This window comes from Cornus florida, unplaced genomic scaffold (assembly GCF_030987335.1).
Source record: "Cornus florida cultivar Cherokee Brave unplaced genomic scaffold, ASM3098733v1 CherokeeBrave_3.0.0_Hap2_Chr10, whole genome shotgun sequence".
NCBI lineage: Eukaryota > Viridiplantae > Streptophyta > Magnoliopsida > Cornales > Cornaceae > Cornus > Cornus florida.
The window spans coordinates 101,200,582-101,220,940 of record NW_026775580.1 but is presented as its reverse complement, the minus strand read 5'-3'; the positions used below and the strand labels follow the sequence as shown (position 1 = coordinate 101,220,940).

Genomic DNA, 20,359 nt, shown 5'->3' with positions numbered 1-20,359 from the left:
AGGGATAAAGCATCCCTCATTCATTTATGTCTTCCTATTAGCCCAAAATTGGAGAAAGATGAGAGAGAAAGAATGGTTATAACTAACAAATATATAATTTACATTTTTAACATTCTAAAAAGTTTGTTTGTTTAAGCCATGTTGCATTAATAAGGGTATATTGGTAAAAGTAATATATAAACTTTATTTCCCTAGGGTCCATTTGGTTAGACAGAAATTTATGAAGGAAAATGAAAGTGAAATAAAGGAAAATCAAGTTTCTTGTGTGCATTTGGTTAGCAAGAAAAATTTTGTTGTGGAAAAATATTATTTTATTAGTTTGGATAGTACGAAAGGGAAAAGAAAATGATTTACTTACCAAAACTACCCTCATGATTTCAAATATTAAAAAATAAATTAATTTTGTGTTAAATGAATCATCTTTATACACAATTATTTATATTAATTTTTAACAAATAAATAGTAAACTAATGGATTATTAATAATTATTATTATTATTTATATTCATATTTAAATCATACAAACTAAGGAGGACTGCATTTTAGTTGTCAGATTCTTTTTTATTTTTTTGTTTTTAATAATAATTATTTATATTTATATGTAGAATATAGTTCATTTATCATAACATACTAAAGTTTTATTGAATTATTAACTATGTTTTTTTTTTAAGCCCCCTCGAAGAAACACTCTAAGATAAAATTTGTCATGCAAAAGTAAATATTTTATAGTACATGCATAATAATTTTATGGTTCATATATAATTTATCAGTCTCCTTTCATATTTTATGAATATGAACCACTTCCATACAATTTTTTCTTTGCGAAAATCACACAGTTCAAACCCATATAGATAGTAAAAAATAAATATTATATTGATTTTCATCTATGTGAGATTGTTATGGGAATAATAGGGTAAAAAAAAAAAAAAAAAAAATCTGAACTATGGGGGTTTTGCAACTAACCCCCCTAAACTACAAGAAACCCCCCTCAACTTTGAATTTGTTCAATTTGCCCATTTAGGTCACCGGAAAAGAAAAAAGACAAAGTTGCTCTTCTAATAAAATGATGCAGTTTGGCAAACAATATCAAACCAACTGCAGACCTTCTTCCTATTTGCAGACCCAAAAACACTCTCTATACTCATCTATGCCCAACCGTGCTACCACCCAAATTCATCATCTCACCAACAGCAACCTTGGTCATTAAATCAAACCTTGAACCCCGTCCACGTCATCTTTCGTTCCCCTCTCTTTCCCCAAATTATAGACACTGATGGTGAGCTTGGTTTTGGAGTTGATGAATTCGGCCATGGACTCGCCCAATTGAGAGAAGCCTCCGGCGTCCATCTGAAAGCGAATCATCCTTGAGGTTGCGGGAGCGATTGGAAGAGGTGATGAAGTGGTTGAGGAGTTAGACGTTGAGGTAGATGATCCCAGATTTGGATCGAGATTGGAGGTTGATGAGGTTGGTGACTCGGTCCGAGTCCAACTAAAAAGTGACGGTGTTGAAGATAGTGGTGAGAGTTATGAGGAGAAGGATGAGACGTGTGAAAGATGATTGCAGATATGTGAGAATGCAGAGAGAGAAACTCGGTTACTGTCGCCCCGGCCGGATTAGGCCAATTAAGAACCTAGCACTGGGTCAGTCGAGACTCACCGGAACTAGATGAACGGAGCTCGCTGCTGGGGGTCAGTCCAGGCTCACGTCAGATTTCATGTAAGTCAAAGCACAGAGCTCTCGCCGGTTTTCATCAACGTCGAAGCTCAGAGCTCGCCAGAACAACACGTTAATTTAGGTCCTTGAAAATTCGCCGGTGAAATCGCTTAAACTTTTGTCAATCTGATTGTTGATGCTCAAGCTTTTCGCCTATCTACCAACAATATTCCTCCAATCCAATAAAATTATCCATCTCTCTAATCCCCTTCCCCTTTCTCTCTTTCTGTTTTTCTTTTTTCTTTTTTTTTTCCTCCCAAATTCATCTCAATTCTGGCGCTAACAAAAAATTAAAAAAGAGCTGTCTAAATTAGACAGGTATGGGATACTGATTCTGAAAAATCAGATCTTCTATATGCATGGAAACTAATTAAGAAATAATTAGATTCCAATTTGAAATATGGGATATTGATTTATTCTTAGTCCAATTTTGGCGCCCCAGTCATCTCTCTCCTTTGACGAAACCCTTACCAAAATGTGTAATACCCCTAATTTTAAAAGGATAGTTCTGGAATTTATTTAAATGTTTAATTGTGTTTTTAGTTTATTTAGTTGGTTATTTGTAGTTGTTGTGTTTGTTTGTTTATTTAAATTGTTATTTAGTTAAATTTTTGTTTTACTTTAATTGCTTAAATTGATTATTTGTTTTATTTTAAATTGGTTGTTTATGTTAGTTAGTATTTATTTGAATTAAGTTAAATGTTTTATTTATTAAATTAGGGTTTTATCAGTTTAGGGAAGCCACGTATTTAGCCGACTTATTTTTTTTCTGTCTAGTAATAGGATTAGGGTTTATTTGCACCTAGGTTTAGTTGGCCTATATATATATATATCTGTATATGACTGCCAAGGGTTTAGAACCCTAACCACACGTATTGGAGGCAGAAGTATCAGGGGAGTTAGAAGAAGGTAATTCGCCGAAAAACTTAGAAGAAAGACGTTGAGATTTTTGAACCGAATCTCACAGGCAAGTTTTATTACTAACTCTATCTCTTTGGCCTGTGTTCTTTGCATCTCTAATTCAGTTCCAGGAAGAAATAAAGCTAAATTAATTTGGTTGTAATTATTTGTTTCAAACAGTATGGGTTCTTGTATGTATTTTTCCGTTCGTGATGAAACTGTTTGTGCTTGTTCTTGCTTTAATTGAATTTGATTAACAAGTAATGAACTTAGATAACTTTGGAGCACTTTGGGACTTAGTTTTAATCCATAGGAAACTTAGGTTGGAGGAACAAAGTTGCCAGAGTTGGAGAAGAAGTTGAACAGCATGTTTCCTTGTAGGTGCATGTTAACCGTTTTTAAATTATTTTGTTTAATTCTTGTTCCCACTGAATGTGATTATTAATCAAGGAAGTTAATTAACTTTTGAACACCCAAGGACTTAATTTTAATCAGCAAGAAATTTGGTTTGGAGGATCAACACAGCCGGACACCGCCGGAGTTGGAAAAACGACGCACAGGGGAAGGAGTCTGCTCTATTTCAAGTAGAGCAGGCTTAATTAAAAAGTGGAGCAGGCTCTACTTTGTAGTAGAGCCGGCTCTACTTGGTAGTGGAGGTGGCTCCACTTTGTGTGGAGCCGGCTCCTTCAACAGGTTTCAGTTTTTCGCCTTTTCAGTGATGGTTTTGGCTACGGGTTTCAGAATTTGGTGTTTTCAGATGCTATTAGGAGCTATGCAGGGATGTTTCAGTAGCATCTAAGTCCTATTAGAAATTCTGAAGGTGTGATGATACATAATAAATTACAAAGAAATCGGTAGATTTAAACCGTTATAGTTTCAGGTGAACTTGTGGACTGTTCTTGAAGGCAGAGGATTTTAAGTGCAAACCCTATGAGTTACAATTTATCTGGGAATGGTAATATTGTTAAATCATCTTTCTATAATTTAAGTTAAGTTTATTAGATTACAGAATGATTATATATATTCATAAGTGACAGTAAGACACTTTTAAGGAAGTTTACATGGTTAAAATTTTGTAGATGATTCAAGTTGATTAATTTTAAATTAGCAACTGAATTAGGAGTTTGATATGTAAATCATATAACATGGGTATGGGATTAAGCCTATTAACTAATATAAATTCAGTTAATACTTAATAAGGAACTAGTTGATGTTACCAATAATTTGTTTATGTCAACTAGTGGGATGTTGTGGAGTAATTACAAGTAAGCATGTATATAATATTGTTATTATTATTATGCTTATTGTGAGTTACAGGATGGTTATATTTCTTCTCTGTACTTAAAAATTTGTCAGAGAACCAAGTACTGGATGTATTAAACAAGCATGCTAATTAAACATTCTTGTTATGCTTATGATTGGATGTGTTGATATTGATATGTTATGCTATCATATATATATTATCAATACTGGATGGATGGTTTGTATGCACCGGTATGGGACGGTGTCATACTAGGGGGATTAGCTCAAAAATGCTAAGTCCTACCTACTCTAGTTTAAGGGACGAATTAACTACAAAAGTTAAGTCCTACCTGTATTTTGTGTCAGATCAATAAATAATTGAGTGGCACTTTGGTTTGGAATGGAATTTAAATATATTTTTATGATGCCACGATATGAGCATGAGACTCAGAGTCGTTGGTTAGGGAGAGTATATGCATTGGGATGCATAGCTGGCTATGATGGTTGGATGTGTACCCTGCTAGGGCTAGGTAGTCATGCCCACCTTTGGGTGCGTTTTCGCATGGTGCCTACTAGTCCGGTTGAGACAGGCCTGTAGTCCAGTGAGAATCCTGTAGTGTGATTATATATATATATTTATCTACGGACTATTAGCTATTGTTGGATTGGTTAGGATGTACGTGCGTATCGGGTCGCTATTTGGGTAGTAGTAGTATAGAACTTGCATGTGGGCCTGACCCACTCATCATTTTTCAGGTATCGGACATTTCCAGTTTAGAGCTTGTTCGTGCTGAGTAGAGACGATCTTCCATTCTACTGACGACGTAGGACTTCTTTCCAGATATTAGATTTGGATTTTATTTTCAGTTTTTACTTTCATTTAGTTTGGGATTTTTATTAGGGGTCCACTAGAGATGGATTCCCGAGTTGTTAAACTGATGGAGTTTTGGATTATCAAATTCTAAGTATTTAATTATAAAGGATTTTACTTTTAGTTTCTTTCAGCTTAAACTTTATTTATTAAATTCATTTTGTCATCTGTGTTCGATTAAATATTAATTGTTTGATATCCTTCAGATCTGTGCTCGGACTTGATCACCCGTGTCTCTAAAATCGAGGGGTATCACAAGATGCACAACTGATTGGCATGAAAACACGATGCATGACTGATTGAAAACGAAGACAAACCCTAGCAGTTGCAGTTGTCGATTTGGGGAAATTTTGATAAAGGCATGTTTGTGTTAGTGTTCCATTTTAAGAAATTGGAAATTAAGGGCATTATTGTCCTTTCATGCTCCTATGGGCAATATTGTCATTTAAATTTAACAAACCAATTTTAATGGTCATACATCACCGAACCTTTTACGGATGGGGTCATATGTAACAATTTTGCATAGTCCAGTGGGTTTCTTGCATTTTTGAAAGTTCAGGGGGTTAGTTGCAGGTTTCTCCATAATCCAGGGGGTTTCTTGCATTTTACTCTAAATAATATGATGGACTCAAATTAATCTCTTCTCATATCTTTATTGAAATAATGATAAAAATTAAAATTTATATTATTTAATTTATTTCCAAAAATTTTAGGTAACGACCTAGTGGATATAATGAATCCAAATTATGTGTCCCAGTATATAATAGCTGTTGGAATATTTTCTAAGTCTGAATTTAATACCCACGCTATATTTACGGGGGAAATTTGGAAATAAAATGACAGTTTTGTGCGAGAAAGTAGACTTCCTGCGTTTTATATGGGGAAATATTTTAGGATAATTTATCTAATGCGGAAATCCCACTTTCTCCAAAATTTTCCCTTTCCAAGTAACCAAACTCCCAAAATTTTTTAAAAATTTCGTTTATTTTCCTTTCTACTGACTTCACGCTAACCAAACGAACCCAAAGTGTGGGAGACAAATTCCATTCCATAAGATGCCTCGATCATCCCCCTCCCTCTTTCTTCCATCATTCTAACCGAGCGGAGCACAAGGGAAGTCCTTATTATTTGGGCCTTGAGAGATTTAAGTATAATTTTTCCAATTAAAAATTTAATGAACGGAACTTATTTTTGCGTTGAAAACTTAAAATCTACAAAAGAAATAATTAATTGATCGTCATATTAAATAAAAGAAAGGAAAAAGTGCAAAAAAAAAAACCCTGAAGTATTGGGGTGTTGCAAGTAACCCCCGGAACTACAGAAAACCCTCTTGAACTAACAAATAATTGCATTTAACCCCATAAGTTTAACAATAGCTGCCAAAAAATCCAAAATACAACATTACCTCTTAAGTAAAACGACATAGTTTGAAGCATTTAGTCAATTAAATCGTTTAGCTGTCAAATAAAATCCAATGGGCCAATAAGAATTCGACAACATAACTTTGAAGATAAGGTTATCTGTTATCCCTTCATTCGCACCATTATTTAACCCACAATCATGAGGCGTCATAAACACACCATTATCAGAGCTCTGCAACTTGGTATTCTCTCAACCGTAACCACTGATTTGTGCAGCTACAAAGACCTAAGGATCTGCTTGATGCGAAAACCTGGTACTTTGGATCAGTAAAGCTCTTACCCTTGTTCCATAATTTTTTTAGTTTTATTGTAAATGATTTATATAGAGACAAGGTTGTTGTGATAAAGTGTAATACCCTAATGATTTGTGTTGTTTTTTTACTTTTGACAAACAATTAGTCGTCATTTTCAAAGGATGGGACATATCTGAGGCATATGTTGTGTTTTTTTCATTTTTTGATGTTTTATTTATACATTTTCTGTGTTGTACTTTAGTATTGAAAGGTACTATGTCATACAATATGTTTATATGTGGTCTCTATTAGTAAATGTTGTCTCATTTTGCTTCTGAAAAATAAATAAATAAATAAAATCAGTAAATGTTGTCGACAGGAATCACTGTAAAGTGATTTCTATCATTGGTGGTTCCTCTATTTTACTTAAAATTTGTCAAATGTTGTATGGTCTGTAGTGGTCCTATTATTTATTGAATCTTCAAAATGGTACTATGTCATAAAGTGATTTCTATAATATGTTTATATGTAGTCTCCATCACCACCAATAAATGTTATCTCCTTTTGCTTCTGGATAATTAAAAAAATAAAAAAAATAAAAAAATAAAAACAAAAGTAAATGTTGTCTGTAGAATCACTATAAAGTGATTTCTATCATTGGTGGTCCCTTTATTTTACTTAAATGTTGTCAAATGTTGTATGTTCTATAGTGGTCCTATTATTTATTGAATTTTCAAATTGATACTGTTGAATAATTGATTTTGTCTTTCTGTTCTTAAATTATATTGTCTCTATATTATTTAATTAGTGCAGTGCTTGTTTTTACTGAATATTTGGTACTATTTCTAACTGCGACCACTGTTTGATTATTGCAATTTCTTGTTGTAGATGGATGGTTTGTATATAATTGAACTTCATCATGGGGGTGTTTTTGAAAAATCACCCCCTATGACATACCTAAGAGGAAATATTTCTCACTTTGATAAAGTTGACCTTGACAAGATGTCATTTATTGAGGTTCAAGAGATGGCAACTAAATTAGGTTATGGGGTGATCACTGAAGTTTTCTACAAAGTACCCTATGAGTGGCAAAACTTTAGAGAAATAAAGTGTGACTTGGATGTATTTAGAATGTTTTATGACCATGATGCCCATAGGGAAACCAACAAAGTGAAGTTGTACATTGTTGCACCTTTGTTAAACAGTGTAGGAAATGAGGAATGCTTAGATGATGATTTAGGTTGGGACTATGTTATACCTAAAACAGACTTTATTGCTCACGTGTCAAGCCCATATGGTCCCAATGATATGTTAATAGGCTTGAATGGATCTGATGATAAAGGAATTGATAGTGGTTCTATATACCTAAATTACATTCCTTCAAGGGATTTAAGAGAAAGGGAAATAGAGTTAGGCATGAGGTTTGGGTCAGCTCATGATTTTAGGTTGGCATTGAGAGAGACAGCATTGAGGGGAAAGTTTGAAGTTCACAAGGAATAATGGAGATAGGATTAATGCGGTATGCAATGCTGACTGTGGGTGGAAGATATATGCAAGCAAACCAGAAGATGAAAACTGTTTGATTGTAAAGACTTACGTGCAAGAACATAAACTGCCTTTGGTTTCATACCAATGCAGATGCCTCATCTTCTTACATTGCAAACAAATACATAGAACAATTTAGAATAAACCCAAAGATGCCTTTGAATACACTTAAGAGTAATATTGCTTCTGATATGGACATTGATGTGTCCAAACATAAAGTGTTTACGGCTAAAAAGAAGGCTTTAGAAATGATTGAGGGAAATGAAGCAGATTAATATGAGAAAATGAGATATTATTGTAGTTTGATATTGAAAACCAACCCAAGCAGTGTTGTCAAACTACAAACTGAGCCAAGTACTGTTGAGAATGTTAGAAGGTTTCAAAGAGTCTTCATCTGTTATATTGCAATGAAAACTGGTTTTAAAGAAGGGTGTAGGCCACTAATTGGTGTGGATGGTTGCTTTCTAAAGGGACCATATGGTGGACACTTATTAAGTGCAGTTGCCAATGATGGGAATGGCCAAATGTTCCTAGTAGCATTTGCAGTGGTGGAGTCTGGACAAGAGACTATTGGGAATGGTTTATGGGAGAATTAATGGATGTAGTTGGACCTTACCATGGTATAACCTTCATATCTGACAGACAAAATGTATAATTTCACAGTGTATTTAATTAATTAATTCATGCATTTAAGTATTATTTTTTTGTATTATTTACTAAATATTTGATTTACATTTTCATAATGTATTTAATTAATTGATTCATGCATTTAAGTATTAATTTTTTGTATTATTTACTTAATATTTGATTCTGCTATTTTGTCTCGTATACAGGGTTTAGTGGAAACCTTTGACAATGTGCTGGAAGGGTTAGACCATATATTTTATGTCAGATATCTTTATGAGAATTTCAAGGTCAGGTTCAAAAGACAACAATTAAAAAAGCTGTTATAAGAGGCAGCAAAAGCATATACAGAGGCTGATTTTGAGCAACATTTGAAGAAAATAAAGGAATTGAATGTTAAAGCTTATGAGTGGTAAAAAAAGGTACCAACTGAATTGTAGTCAAGGTCAGGCTTCACACATACTTCAATAAATGATGTGATCATTAATAACATGTGTGAAAGTTGGAATGCAATCATCTTTGAGGCAAGGGATAAGCCAATAATATACATGCTAGAATGGATTATAAAGCATCTAATGCTAAGATTTCAATGTAAGAGAGAGTGGATGCTATCACAGGGTGGCTTGTTATGTCCAAAAATATAAAAGAGTCTCAACAAAGTCAAACACCAAGCTAGAATGTGTAAGGTGCATTATGCTGGTAATCAAAAGTATGAGGTTGAATGTTATGGTATTAGTGAGGCAGTTGACATTTAGTGAACTGGTATCCCTTGTAGGTATATTGTAGTTTGCATATTTATCAAGAGAGACTCCCCTGAAGCATATGTTTACCCATATTATCACAGAGAGACTTACCTCGTGGCTTATGCTGGTATAATCAAGCCCATTTCAATGGGAAGTTTGATGAAAACAGAACCCATTAACCCACTGCTGCCACCACACTTTAAGAAACCCAATGGTGGGCAAATGAAGGCTAGGAATAAGAAGATGATGACCCCAATAGTGCAACCAAGCTTAGTAGGTCAAATGATAGTTTAAAGTGCTCAAAATGTAAGGAGAGTGATCATAACTCAATGACGTGCAAATTACCTGAGCCATTGGTGATTGAGAGACCTCCACCAAGAAGGGGAGGTAGACTGTGATACCCCTCAATTCTAGAGCCACGAGTGATCAAGTCCGAGTATAGATTCGAGGGATACTAAACAATTAAGTATATAAACAAACATTGATTACAAAAGAAAATAAGAAATAAATAAATAAATAAATACGCTGAAAGAATTCTAAATAATAAATCCTCAAAAGTTATAAAATCCAATATAGCCAAAACCTCCAATATCTTATACAACTCGGGAATCCATCTAGTGGATCCCTAATAAAAACCCAACTGAAAGTAAATAACTGAACTAACATCCAAAGCTAAACCATGAATGGAAGTCCTACGTAGTCAGGAGAGTGAGTGACTATCTCTGCTCAGCACGAACAAGCTCTAAGCCTAGAATTGATAGACACCGGAAAAAATAAGAGTGGGTCAGGCCCACGAGCAAGTTCTACTCTATTACAATCCAAACAGAGACCCGATACGTATGTAAATCCTAAACAACTCAACAATAACTACTTAATCCATATATATATATATATATATATATATATATATATATATATATATATATATCCACACTAAGGGACTCTCACTGGACTATAGGCCGGTCTCAACCTAACTAATAGGCAACATGCAAAACGCACCTGAAGTGAGCACGAGTACCTAGACCTAACAGAGTACACCTCCAATCATCATAGCCAGCTATGTATCCCAATGCATATACGCTCCCTAACCGTCGATCCTGAAACTTAAGCTTGTATCGAGGTACCATAATTATATATTTAAAATTCGTCCAAACCAAAATAATGTCATTCTACTATTTATTGACCTGACGTGAATATAAGTACGACTTAACTTTTAAAGTTAATTCATTTCCTTATTCCAGAGTAGGTAGGACTTAGCGTTATGAGATAATCTATCCCTAATATGTCACCGTCCCATACCGGTGCATATAATCCATAAATCCAACAATTGATAATACAGATAATAAATGTAAACATCAATTAATCCATAATAAGCATAATAAAATTATGTAAATTAATATGCTTATTTGATACTACTCCACAAAATCCAATAATTGTTAATACAGATGATATATGTAAATATCAATTGATCCATAATAAGCATAATTGAAATATATAAATTAACATGCTTATTTTCTACCACTGAAACATGATTAAAACCATATCAAACACAACCCAATTGCTTATATAGAGGTAAGCAAATTGAATTGTCCACAACCAAAATCAATATGCAAATTTCGTTAAGAATTTCATATTGTTCCAGATATTAATTCCTTGTGGCTTACTGCGCATTATCATGCCCTCTGGAGTTTTAATATGACCTTAGACATCATTTAAACCCCCCCCCCCCCCCCCCCCCCCCCCCCCAATTATAGCCCTTAATTCAACCTGGAACGTCAAAACCTCAACCCGGTGGCTAAATCTTTGCCAAAAATCAACAAAATGGGGAAGAATCGCCTCCTTCTTAAATGGAGCCGACTCCCCCCTTAGGAGAGCAGCCTCTTTGCTTGGTAGAGCCGGCTCCCCCTTGTGGGGAGCCGCCTCTTTGAGAGTGGAGCTGCCTCCTTTCAAAAGGGAGCTGGCTCTCCTCCTGTTATCAACCGCGTCTTCTTCGGCGACTTCCAGTTCCTTTATCCTCTATTGTTAGGGTTCCTAGGTGTTTGAACTAGGTCCCAGAGTATTCCAGGAATTCATGCAAGAAAACTTAAAATCAAGCAATTAAAAGTTCATTAATAATCCTACTGCTTTAATAATTCAACATGTATAACGAATTAATTTAAAGTTTATTTACTCCTGTAATTGAATAGGCGTGTAAAGAACACGAGTCAAAGGGAGGGAGTTAGATATAAAACTTGCCTTTAGGTCTCAGTTTGAAACCTTGCACCGCCGTCTCTGAGTTTTCCGACAACTGCCAACTACCGTCAAACCTTCTACTGCTTTGGTTCAAACCCACAAGCAATCCCTTCCTTCCTTCTTGGTCCGACCTTTAATTATGGCCCAAACCCTAACTAGTTCTCTCTGTTTTTCTCTCAAATCTTTCTCTGTTTGTGAATAGGGTTTTGTTGTTTTTAAACCATAAACAGACGTATTAAGTTATATATATATAGGCGTACACAACCCTAATTCTAATTATACTTAGAGAAGGAAAAATATATAAAACCAATAAGTCGGCTAACCTGTGAAAATATATAAAACCCTAATATTATATTATACATTATATAATGAAAATAATACTAATTTAATTATTAATAATTACCAATAATTAAACTAACCATGTATACATATATACCCATATATACATGTATATACATCCATGGGTAATAACTGTACCTATTTAATTCCTTATCCAAATAATCCATTGCTCCTATCCAAGCCCAACTCCGTTTAAAAAAAAAAAAAACATTTAATTCACATTCAATTTGAGCCCACAAAAGTACATGATTTCAATTTAAACAAATAAATTAATTTAAACCTAACATGTCACTTAAACAAATTAATCAGTTTAAACAATTAATGCAATGCCACATAAGTATGCAATTCAATTAAAACAAATAAATCAATTAGACAATTAACCAATTAACAAATAATGAAAATAAAATTGTAATAAAATCATAAAAGAAATACCGAGACTATCCTTTTAAAATTAGGGTTATTACATAGACCACCCATCATTAGAAGAGGGAGAACAAGAGGACCTGATGGGATGACAGGTAGAGGAAGAGGAAAAGGAAGAAGAATACGAGGAATAACAAGAGGACTTGAGGTTCCAGCTGCAGTACCTTCAAACCAAAAGGTACTTTTAATTCAATGTAACTTATTCGCAATCTTTTTCAAATTAGCTAACATGTTAATACTACATACAAATTTATTTCAAATTAGCTAACTTGTTTGTACTCATTTTAGGTTCTAAATATACCATTTTTTCGGTTGTCACAGACACAAGCATCATCTTCTAGGTTGACACAAGCATCATCTTCTAAGTATGATGAAAATAGTCCCTTTTGTTTACTATATGTTAGTAATGAGTGCAAATAACTAATGTATAGTTGCTTGGATTATTGATAGGTCAATGAAGGACAGTGAGTATACATGTTGGTAGTGAGGATAACAGCTACTGTTGGTGTTTTATTTTATTTTTTTTAGGGGTGGATGGCCAGATATTACGACTTATATTTTTGGTTTTGTTGGTGGAATGATGGACAGTGGCTATACATGTTGGTAGTGAAGATAGCAGCTACTGTTGGTGGTTTTTTTTTTTTTTTTGGTGGATGGCCAATTATTACAACTTCTATTTTTGGTTATGTTGGTGGATGGCAAATTATTACAACTTCTGTTTTTGGTTTTGTTTGTTAATGGACATTTGTGTCTATGTACTTCCTGTTGTCAATTGTTGCTGTAATTTGGTGTAATGGCTAATGCTGACCTTAATTGAGCCTCCTTTTTGGTGATTGTTATGTTTATGGGAAGTGGAAACTTTGTTATTAAGTACCTATTGTGTTGTTGATGTTCAGAATGTTAAGTGAAATGTTATAATATGCTACGTTATTAATTCATATTGTTTTTCACTTAACAGGCTTAACATTTAGTGTCAAAGTGTCATAATATGGTGTCATTTGTTAAACAGTTTTCATTTAACAGGTTATGGTCTATGACATATTATTGGACAAGTTTATCATTAAATAGGTTTTAAAAAAGTGGTTATTAGACAATTTTTGTTGTTGAACAAGTTTTAAATAAGTGATCATTGGACAAGTTTTGTCACTGAACAGGTTTTAAAGAGGTGGTCATTGGGCAAGTTTATCATTTCATAGGTTTTTATGTTTCTAGTGTAAGAGAATTGTAAGTCATAGTGTATCAAAATGCAGTGACTTTTGCTATCAATGCAAGCAATTGAATGCTATTGTATTTAGTAGTGTGTAAAACATTGCATTAAATCCACTACACTTCTGTGACATTGCAATAACCACAATATGACTTCTACTACAACTCAACTGCATTGGCCACTAAATCACTTATCAATAGCACAAATATAAAAACACTAAACATGACTCCAAAAAGTGTATTAATCAAAACATAGCATTTCATTTATCAACACCATTACTACAATTGGATACGCCCCATCTTCCTACATAGAATACAAACATACAACCTAAACTTCCAAAATATCATACAGCAACCCCATATTTCTAAAACAGTCCTAAATTCAGCTGGATAAGCCACATCTTCTTACATTGTTTCACTTAATAATTAGAGCAACAAAAAAATTTAGAACAAAGAACCCAAACAAAATAAGGCTTCCAATAAACATAACACTTGCAACTGAATTGAGAGCTGTTCGAGGAGCTTCTTCTGGCAAAGGATGAGCTACATGAGGCATAACATAAGCAGGTAGAGGAGCTGGAGTTCTAATGTTATTTGGGGTAGCAGGATGAGTTCCCTATTCAAAGTGTTTGCAAACCCTTCTATTGCAATTAAAATATAGCCTACGAGGATTGTTCACGGACTCAGAAATGAATACCGACGCTCTTTAGCCACACCAACACCTTTTATTCATGATTGGAAACCCAACATTGTCCATTTCAAACACCTTAAAAAATTCACGACATATTGAGCAAAGTAAAAAAAAGATCTATATTTACACAACCTCTGTAAGTATATATAAACTGATATGCTGAAATTTTACTAATACTAATCCCTTAAAATTTTACGAATGACAACTTCTCTGTTTTCTATCTCTTCGATTTTTAGAAATCAAACCGAGAGACTCCATGATTGAGGAACGAGACCAGAGAGCAAGAAATGAGGAGGAAGAAGAAAAGAGAGAATAGAGGAGATAATGGACTACTTATCATTCTTCATATATATATATATATATATCAACACATACCAATATAGACCCAATGACAAAGATGGGATTACCTTTCACTGGAGTACGAACAGAGGGTTAGAGGGAGGAGTAGACCACGATAGAGACTGGATTTAACTTGATTCGATAACAAACAGAGGTGACCGAGAGGGGATCTAACCACGAACAGATGCATAAGGTTGATATGGGGAATCAATTTAGTGTTTTTCTGAGTTTGGGTCAGCTAGGGTCTTAACAAATTGGGGGTGTTTATATAACGATCTGGGGTGTATATACTAGTATATACAAGGCTTGTTTGGCCCTAACGGTCACAAAAAGGTTATTTCGTCTTTTCAAATTTCAAAGGGCATTATTGTTCATAAAATTTACTTTTTATCTCACGTGCCTCAAATAACGGTGAATTTTCGACGGACAGTGGCCGAAAGGGGCAATATGCAACAAAATTGCATAGTTCAGGATGTTATTTGCATAATTGGTAGTTTATGGGTTTTTTTTTTTTCATGTTTATCTATAGTTCAGGTTTTCTTTGCACTTTTTCCTAAAAGAAATAATAGAATTTTGGCTTTACAATATGAAAATTCATATTTTTATAATGTGTCTATATATATAATCTCCACGTATACAACACAATGTCAATAATAAAATAGAAGATAATGTTTTTTTTTATTTGATTTTAATAGAAGACAATAATATTTTATTTTGAATTAAAATCATAAAACTTTTTTTTTTTCAATTCGTATAACCTTCTCAACTAAGAAAATGATCATATTAAAACCCGAATGTTTTAAAAAAGCATATCATATCACCCTTCTTCTCCGGTAATTTTCGGTCTAAAACTAACTTGATTGTATCACGCGACAATTACGGGCTGATCAAAATAATCTTATAATTTATAAAGACTAAATGGCCCTTCTCACACTTTAAAATCAACAATTTTAATTTAATAAACTTAATGGTCGAGCAAGTTATTGGTTTTGTTAGTTGAGTCTTGGGAGGGTCTAAATTCCCCTGATCCTCAGCATTCAGGTCTGGATAGACCACCCTATTCAATAAACCCATTTCTGTGTTCTCTTTTCACTCCACCCCTGCAAACACCCACCCACCCACCCATGGCGATTCTTACTCTACCCTTAGTCACTTCCATTCTCAAACCCCACAAGACCCATCTCTCATCTTTCGTTTTCATCACAAGATCAAACCATCTTCTTCTCAACAGGTCTCTCAATCGCCGCTTCGCTAAAACCACAGTCTGCGCAATCACTACTTCGGCAACCCAACAGTACTCTTATTCATCTACAGACTCTAAGCAGCCCAAGAAAGTTTCCATACCCACCTTTCAACAAGCCATTCAGCGCCTCCAGGTTATGATACTTCCCTCTTTCCTAAAAATTGGTTAATGCTTTGTTTGGTTGCCAAGAAATGTGGGTAAACGAATTTTGGGTCATCAGAAATATTTTCCATTGACCCACAAGAACACAGATACTGCACCCATGGGTGTGCTGAGTTTCTTGGTCTTTTGGGTTGGGCAATGAAAATCACACACACACAGATATATATTTTCTTCTTGAAACTAAAAGGTGGATAGATAGAATGATGTAGGAAAAGAAAAGAAGTTGAAATTGCTTGGACCCAAGAAATAGACCTAGGTTGAATATATGGACTATTTAATTTAATTTTTAATTTTTTTTTTGGAAACTTGCATTTTATTTATTTATTTATTATTTACATGTTTTATATATTTTAATTTTTTTATACGAGATGGATAGATAGTTTTTATTTCTGTATCAAATTGGATGCTTGGACGGAAGAAATGTACATAGGTTGAATATGCGGACGATTTCTTTTCTTTTTTCTTTTTAATTTATTTTTTGGAAACTTGCATGTTATCTTTCTTTCTTTCCTTTTATTTATTTTTTAATTTTTATACGAGATGCAGAGTTTTTATTTCTCTATCAAATCGGATGAAATAGTTTGATGATGGTACAAGGAAATCATGTTTTTATATTTCCACACATTTGATTGAATGGATAATCAATACAAAGTACAACATGTTGTGACCCATCTAACTCTGGCTACTGGGTCGCATTGTAAGAGGGAATAACACGAGGAACTTATCTGTTTTCTCTACCATGAGCGGCTCTTTTTTTATTTTATTTTATTTTATTTTTTATGCTTCTTTTGCTCAAATTTCTTCAGTGTTTCAGAGTACTCTACTGTTTGACTGAAAAACCGTGTTTGACTTTAAATTGATTTTTAAATTGATTGCGACTGTAATTTTCCTCCATTCTTTTACCTTCTGTTTGGTTTTCTTTTTTCATTTTTTGAATGCTACAGGAGTATTGGGCTTCTGTTGGATGTGCCGTAATGCAGTGCAGCAACACAGAGGTAATGGGTAATTTTTAGTCTTGTTTATAAGCTCCCTCGGTTTTATCTTATTTCATATATTTGTATGAGTTGATGCTTTCTGCTTCTGTATGTATTAGTCACATGTGGTAAGAGAGGAAAATTCGAATTGGACGTCTTTTGCCTGGAAATACCAATCCAAGAAATCTTGAACGAAATATTTTGAATTTACTGATTTAATATATTTTCCCAATGAAATACACATTCAGTCATATTTTTCCTCTACAAAGTACAGGCAGACACATTATTAGTAATAAAATATTCATTCTGCACTATTTTCTAGTAAAATAATGATAGCATTGGCCCTATCCCACCCCCCCCCCCCCCCCCCCCCCCCCCCCTACTCCTCTCTCAAAGCAGTTTCTTGTCAGAAGTTCATATAATGCATTTTTGCTCTGGCTTTATTGATCAGGTTGGAGCAGGGACAATGAATCCTCTGACATTCTTAAGGGTTCTTGGTCCAGAACCGTGGAATGTAGCGTAAGTATGCTTTTGACTTTGTAAAAGTTCATGCTTTGTTGATTGTAATCATTGTAGTAATATTGGTTATGTTGGGACGTCAAATGAGAGTCTTTAATGAATCTTAATTGTGGTGATGTTAATAGTGTTAAGCTCTAGCAAAAACAAATACAGAATTGGATCTTCTTTAGAAATTGGATGTTACCTTGATGGTTATGCTAGTGTACTTTAATAAATGCTAAAGTTTTGAACTGACACTGTTACAACTCATTATAGGCTAGATAATAATGTATATACATATTGTTTCCATTGAAAAATAATTGCTTTCTCAGGGAGTCAAAATGTCCAATATACAGTTGTCTTGATAAAGGATGGTGACGGAGTGAGAATAGGATAAAGGTTTTAATCATTTTGTTAGTTGAAGTGCAAGGTAAACTAGAGATCTAGAAAGGGTGACACTGAAGACTGAATCCAAAATAAGGTTGTCTGTCCATCCTGTGCTCTTCAAAACAGAAAGAAATGACCATATAGCTTGTCAGTTAGTTGAGTCAGACAGTCAGGTGAAGAAACATAGAAATAGCGTAGGGATGTATGACAAAGAAATAAAATATTTAATGGGCAAAAAGGTAGTCTTTTCGGGTACCATGTAATTATTTTTCATATTGTGAGCATGATATTTTTCTGGAGTTCTAGAACTGATATCAATAACTGAATAAAAGGTTTAGGTATTTATTTACTTTTCCTTCTCTTTTATATTCTAATTATTTCAACTACATGATGGCTTCAAGTTCATTAATGGACTGCTGATGTGGTAGTTTCTGGTGGAAGGTACGTGGAGCCCAGTATCCGGCCAGATGATAGCCGTTATGGTGAAAACCCAAATAGGCTTCAACGCCACACTCAATTTCAGGTTTAACTTATTTATTTATTTTCTTTATTTTTATTTATCAAATCATACAGTCATGATAGATTATGGAGCTTTCTCAAAGCAAGGATTGTTAGCTTTTGACCCACCTTTGTTTGACTTCATGTTGTCAATTCATTCTCAGGTTATATTGAAGCCTGATCCTGGAAATTCACAAGATCTTTTTATCCGTAGTCTATCAGCCCTAGGTAGTTACTGGACCCTTTTCTTTTATTACTCCTTTTCTTGTTTTTCTGGTTGCAACACAAGCACAAAAAATATGAGCTCCATGATGCATTTCCAGAATTGTTTTGGAGGTTGGTCAGGTGAATTGTGGCTGTTGAATAAGTTTTTATTGTTAATTGTCAAATATCTAATTCTAAGAAGTTTAGGACTCAATTCTTATTGATGGTAATTTTAGTGCATCTGTCAATATTAAGTCTTGGGTTACTATGTGGGTTCTATTGTAATTTTGGAAGGTCTTCACTTGGGTTTTATGGACCCTATTGAAATATAATTTCAGTATAAATTGTCATTGATAGGTATTGGTTTGATAAAATATTTGAAATTCTCTCAAGTTCCTTGCGTATTCAATGGATTTCCCTCTGGATTCTAGGGCTATTTTTTTTCTCATTACCTTGCTTCTTCGACTTTGCTTGATCATTGTAAGGTTCTTTTCACTAATTTCTTCTAGATAACATTCTCCCACTTTTATGGATGAAACTTTCCGCAAACTATTTCTTATAGATAATTCTTTTCGCCTTTCTCACTCTCTCTTCCTCTGATTTTGTTAATGGAATCCTTATTTGGCAAGTTGACTTGCATCAATTGGTCTTCTAATTTTGACTGGGCATGTAGCTTATAAAAGACTTATCTGTTTCTGCATTCCATGGATTCGTTGGCACTATAACCAAGAATGATTGATGGAAAAAATTGGCTAAATTGACAGAATGATCACCTTGTTGCATTCACAGGGGTGTGTTTGCAGAAAGATGAAAGTTCTAGGGTTCTTTTTTGCAATTTGCCCTTTTTTTGGATAACCTGGGAACTATTCTCTTTATTTGTTTTCATTTGTAGATTTTTTGAGTCAGATGAGAATATAGCTGTGCATGGTTGTCTTGTGCATATGTTGTATGTGTATGGGTGAATCTCTGAGGTGCTTTTTGCTGATAGCCTGATACTGGAACTTGTAATAAATTAAGTCTTTCTGTTGTCAATAAAAGAGCAGACTAATTAGAAATTTTGTCAAACTAGTAAACAAGATTAAACAAAATTATCATAGGGGTGCATAAGTTATTTTGTTTATTAAATTTATTTTTCCACCAAATTCAGTTCATTTTATATTCATTTACTGATCTATCTCCTTAACCTTGGCTTGAGTATATGTAGCTTTATTCTTGACAGGTATCGATGTTAATGAACATGATATACGATTTGTAGAGGACAACTGGGAAAGTCCGGTAATATCTTGCCTTTTATTAGTGAAAATATGTGTGTGTTTTTTTTTTTATAGTGCTTCAGTTTATTTGGCAAAAATTGATGCTAATTTGTACACTGCTGTCTGACTACTTTGATTGGATGACATGGCTGTGGTTCATTTAAATCTGGATGACTCTTTGCATACATTTGATCATTTAGCAAGCTTGTTTTCCTTTGTGTTGGCATGAAATGTTCGTAGGTTCTTGGTGCCTGGGGTTTGGGCTGGGAAATTTGGATGGATGGCATGGAAATCACACAATTCACCTACTTCCAGCAGGTTCGTTCTCATGCATGAGATAGGATTTGATTCTTATTTATTTGAAGATTTTGGACTTTTTATTTTTTGCTTAACGTGGTTAAAATATATAGTTACACTTTTCAAAATCTGTTCTACACATTCCATGCGCTCTTTATTTCATTTTTATTTTTCTTCTTCTTCCCTTCTTTTTCGTCTTTTTCCAGGCCGGAAGTCTCCAATTGCTGCCAATATCTGTTGAGATCACTTATGGTCTTGAACGTATCCTCATGTTACTTCAGGTCACTTTATTATATTATTTTGTATTTTCTATCTTATATT

The 20,359-nt window shown here is 34.0% G+C and overlaps 1 protein-coding gene across 4 annotated transcripts in view; it reads left to right on the top strand.

Annotated features, from left to right (window-relative positions):
* The first annotated feature begins 15,545 nt into the window (after positions 1-15,545).
* Positions 15,546-20,359, top strand: part of LOC132276430 (glycine--tRNA ligase, chloroplastic/mitochondrial 2) — a 41,374-nt gene continuing 36,560 nt past the window's right edge. For 2 of the 4 annotated variants that reach the window (XM_059777845.1, XM_059777846.1), the window contains exons 1-8: positions 15,548-15,898; positions 16,872-16,922; positions 17,353-17,420; positions 18,228-18,309; positions 18,449-18,512; positions 19,708-19,763; positions 19,982-20,059; positions 20,245-20,319. In XM_059777845.1, the coding sequence (XP_059633828.1) occupies positions 15,647-15,898; positions 16,872-16,922; positions 17,353-17,420; positions 18,228-18,309; positions 18,449-18,512; positions 19,708-19,763; positions 19,982-20,059; positions 20,245-20,319 (726 nt within the window). In that variant the 5' untranslated portion in view covers positions 15,548-15,646. Of the gene's footprint in view, positions 15,899-16,871; positions 16,923-17,352; positions 17,421-18,227; positions 18,310-18,448; positions 18,513-19,707; positions 19,764-19,981; positions 20,060-20,244; positions 20,320-20,359 lie in introns of all 4 variants that reach the window. The other 2 variants (XM_059777847.1, XM_059777844.1) reach the window with 2 other exon arrangements.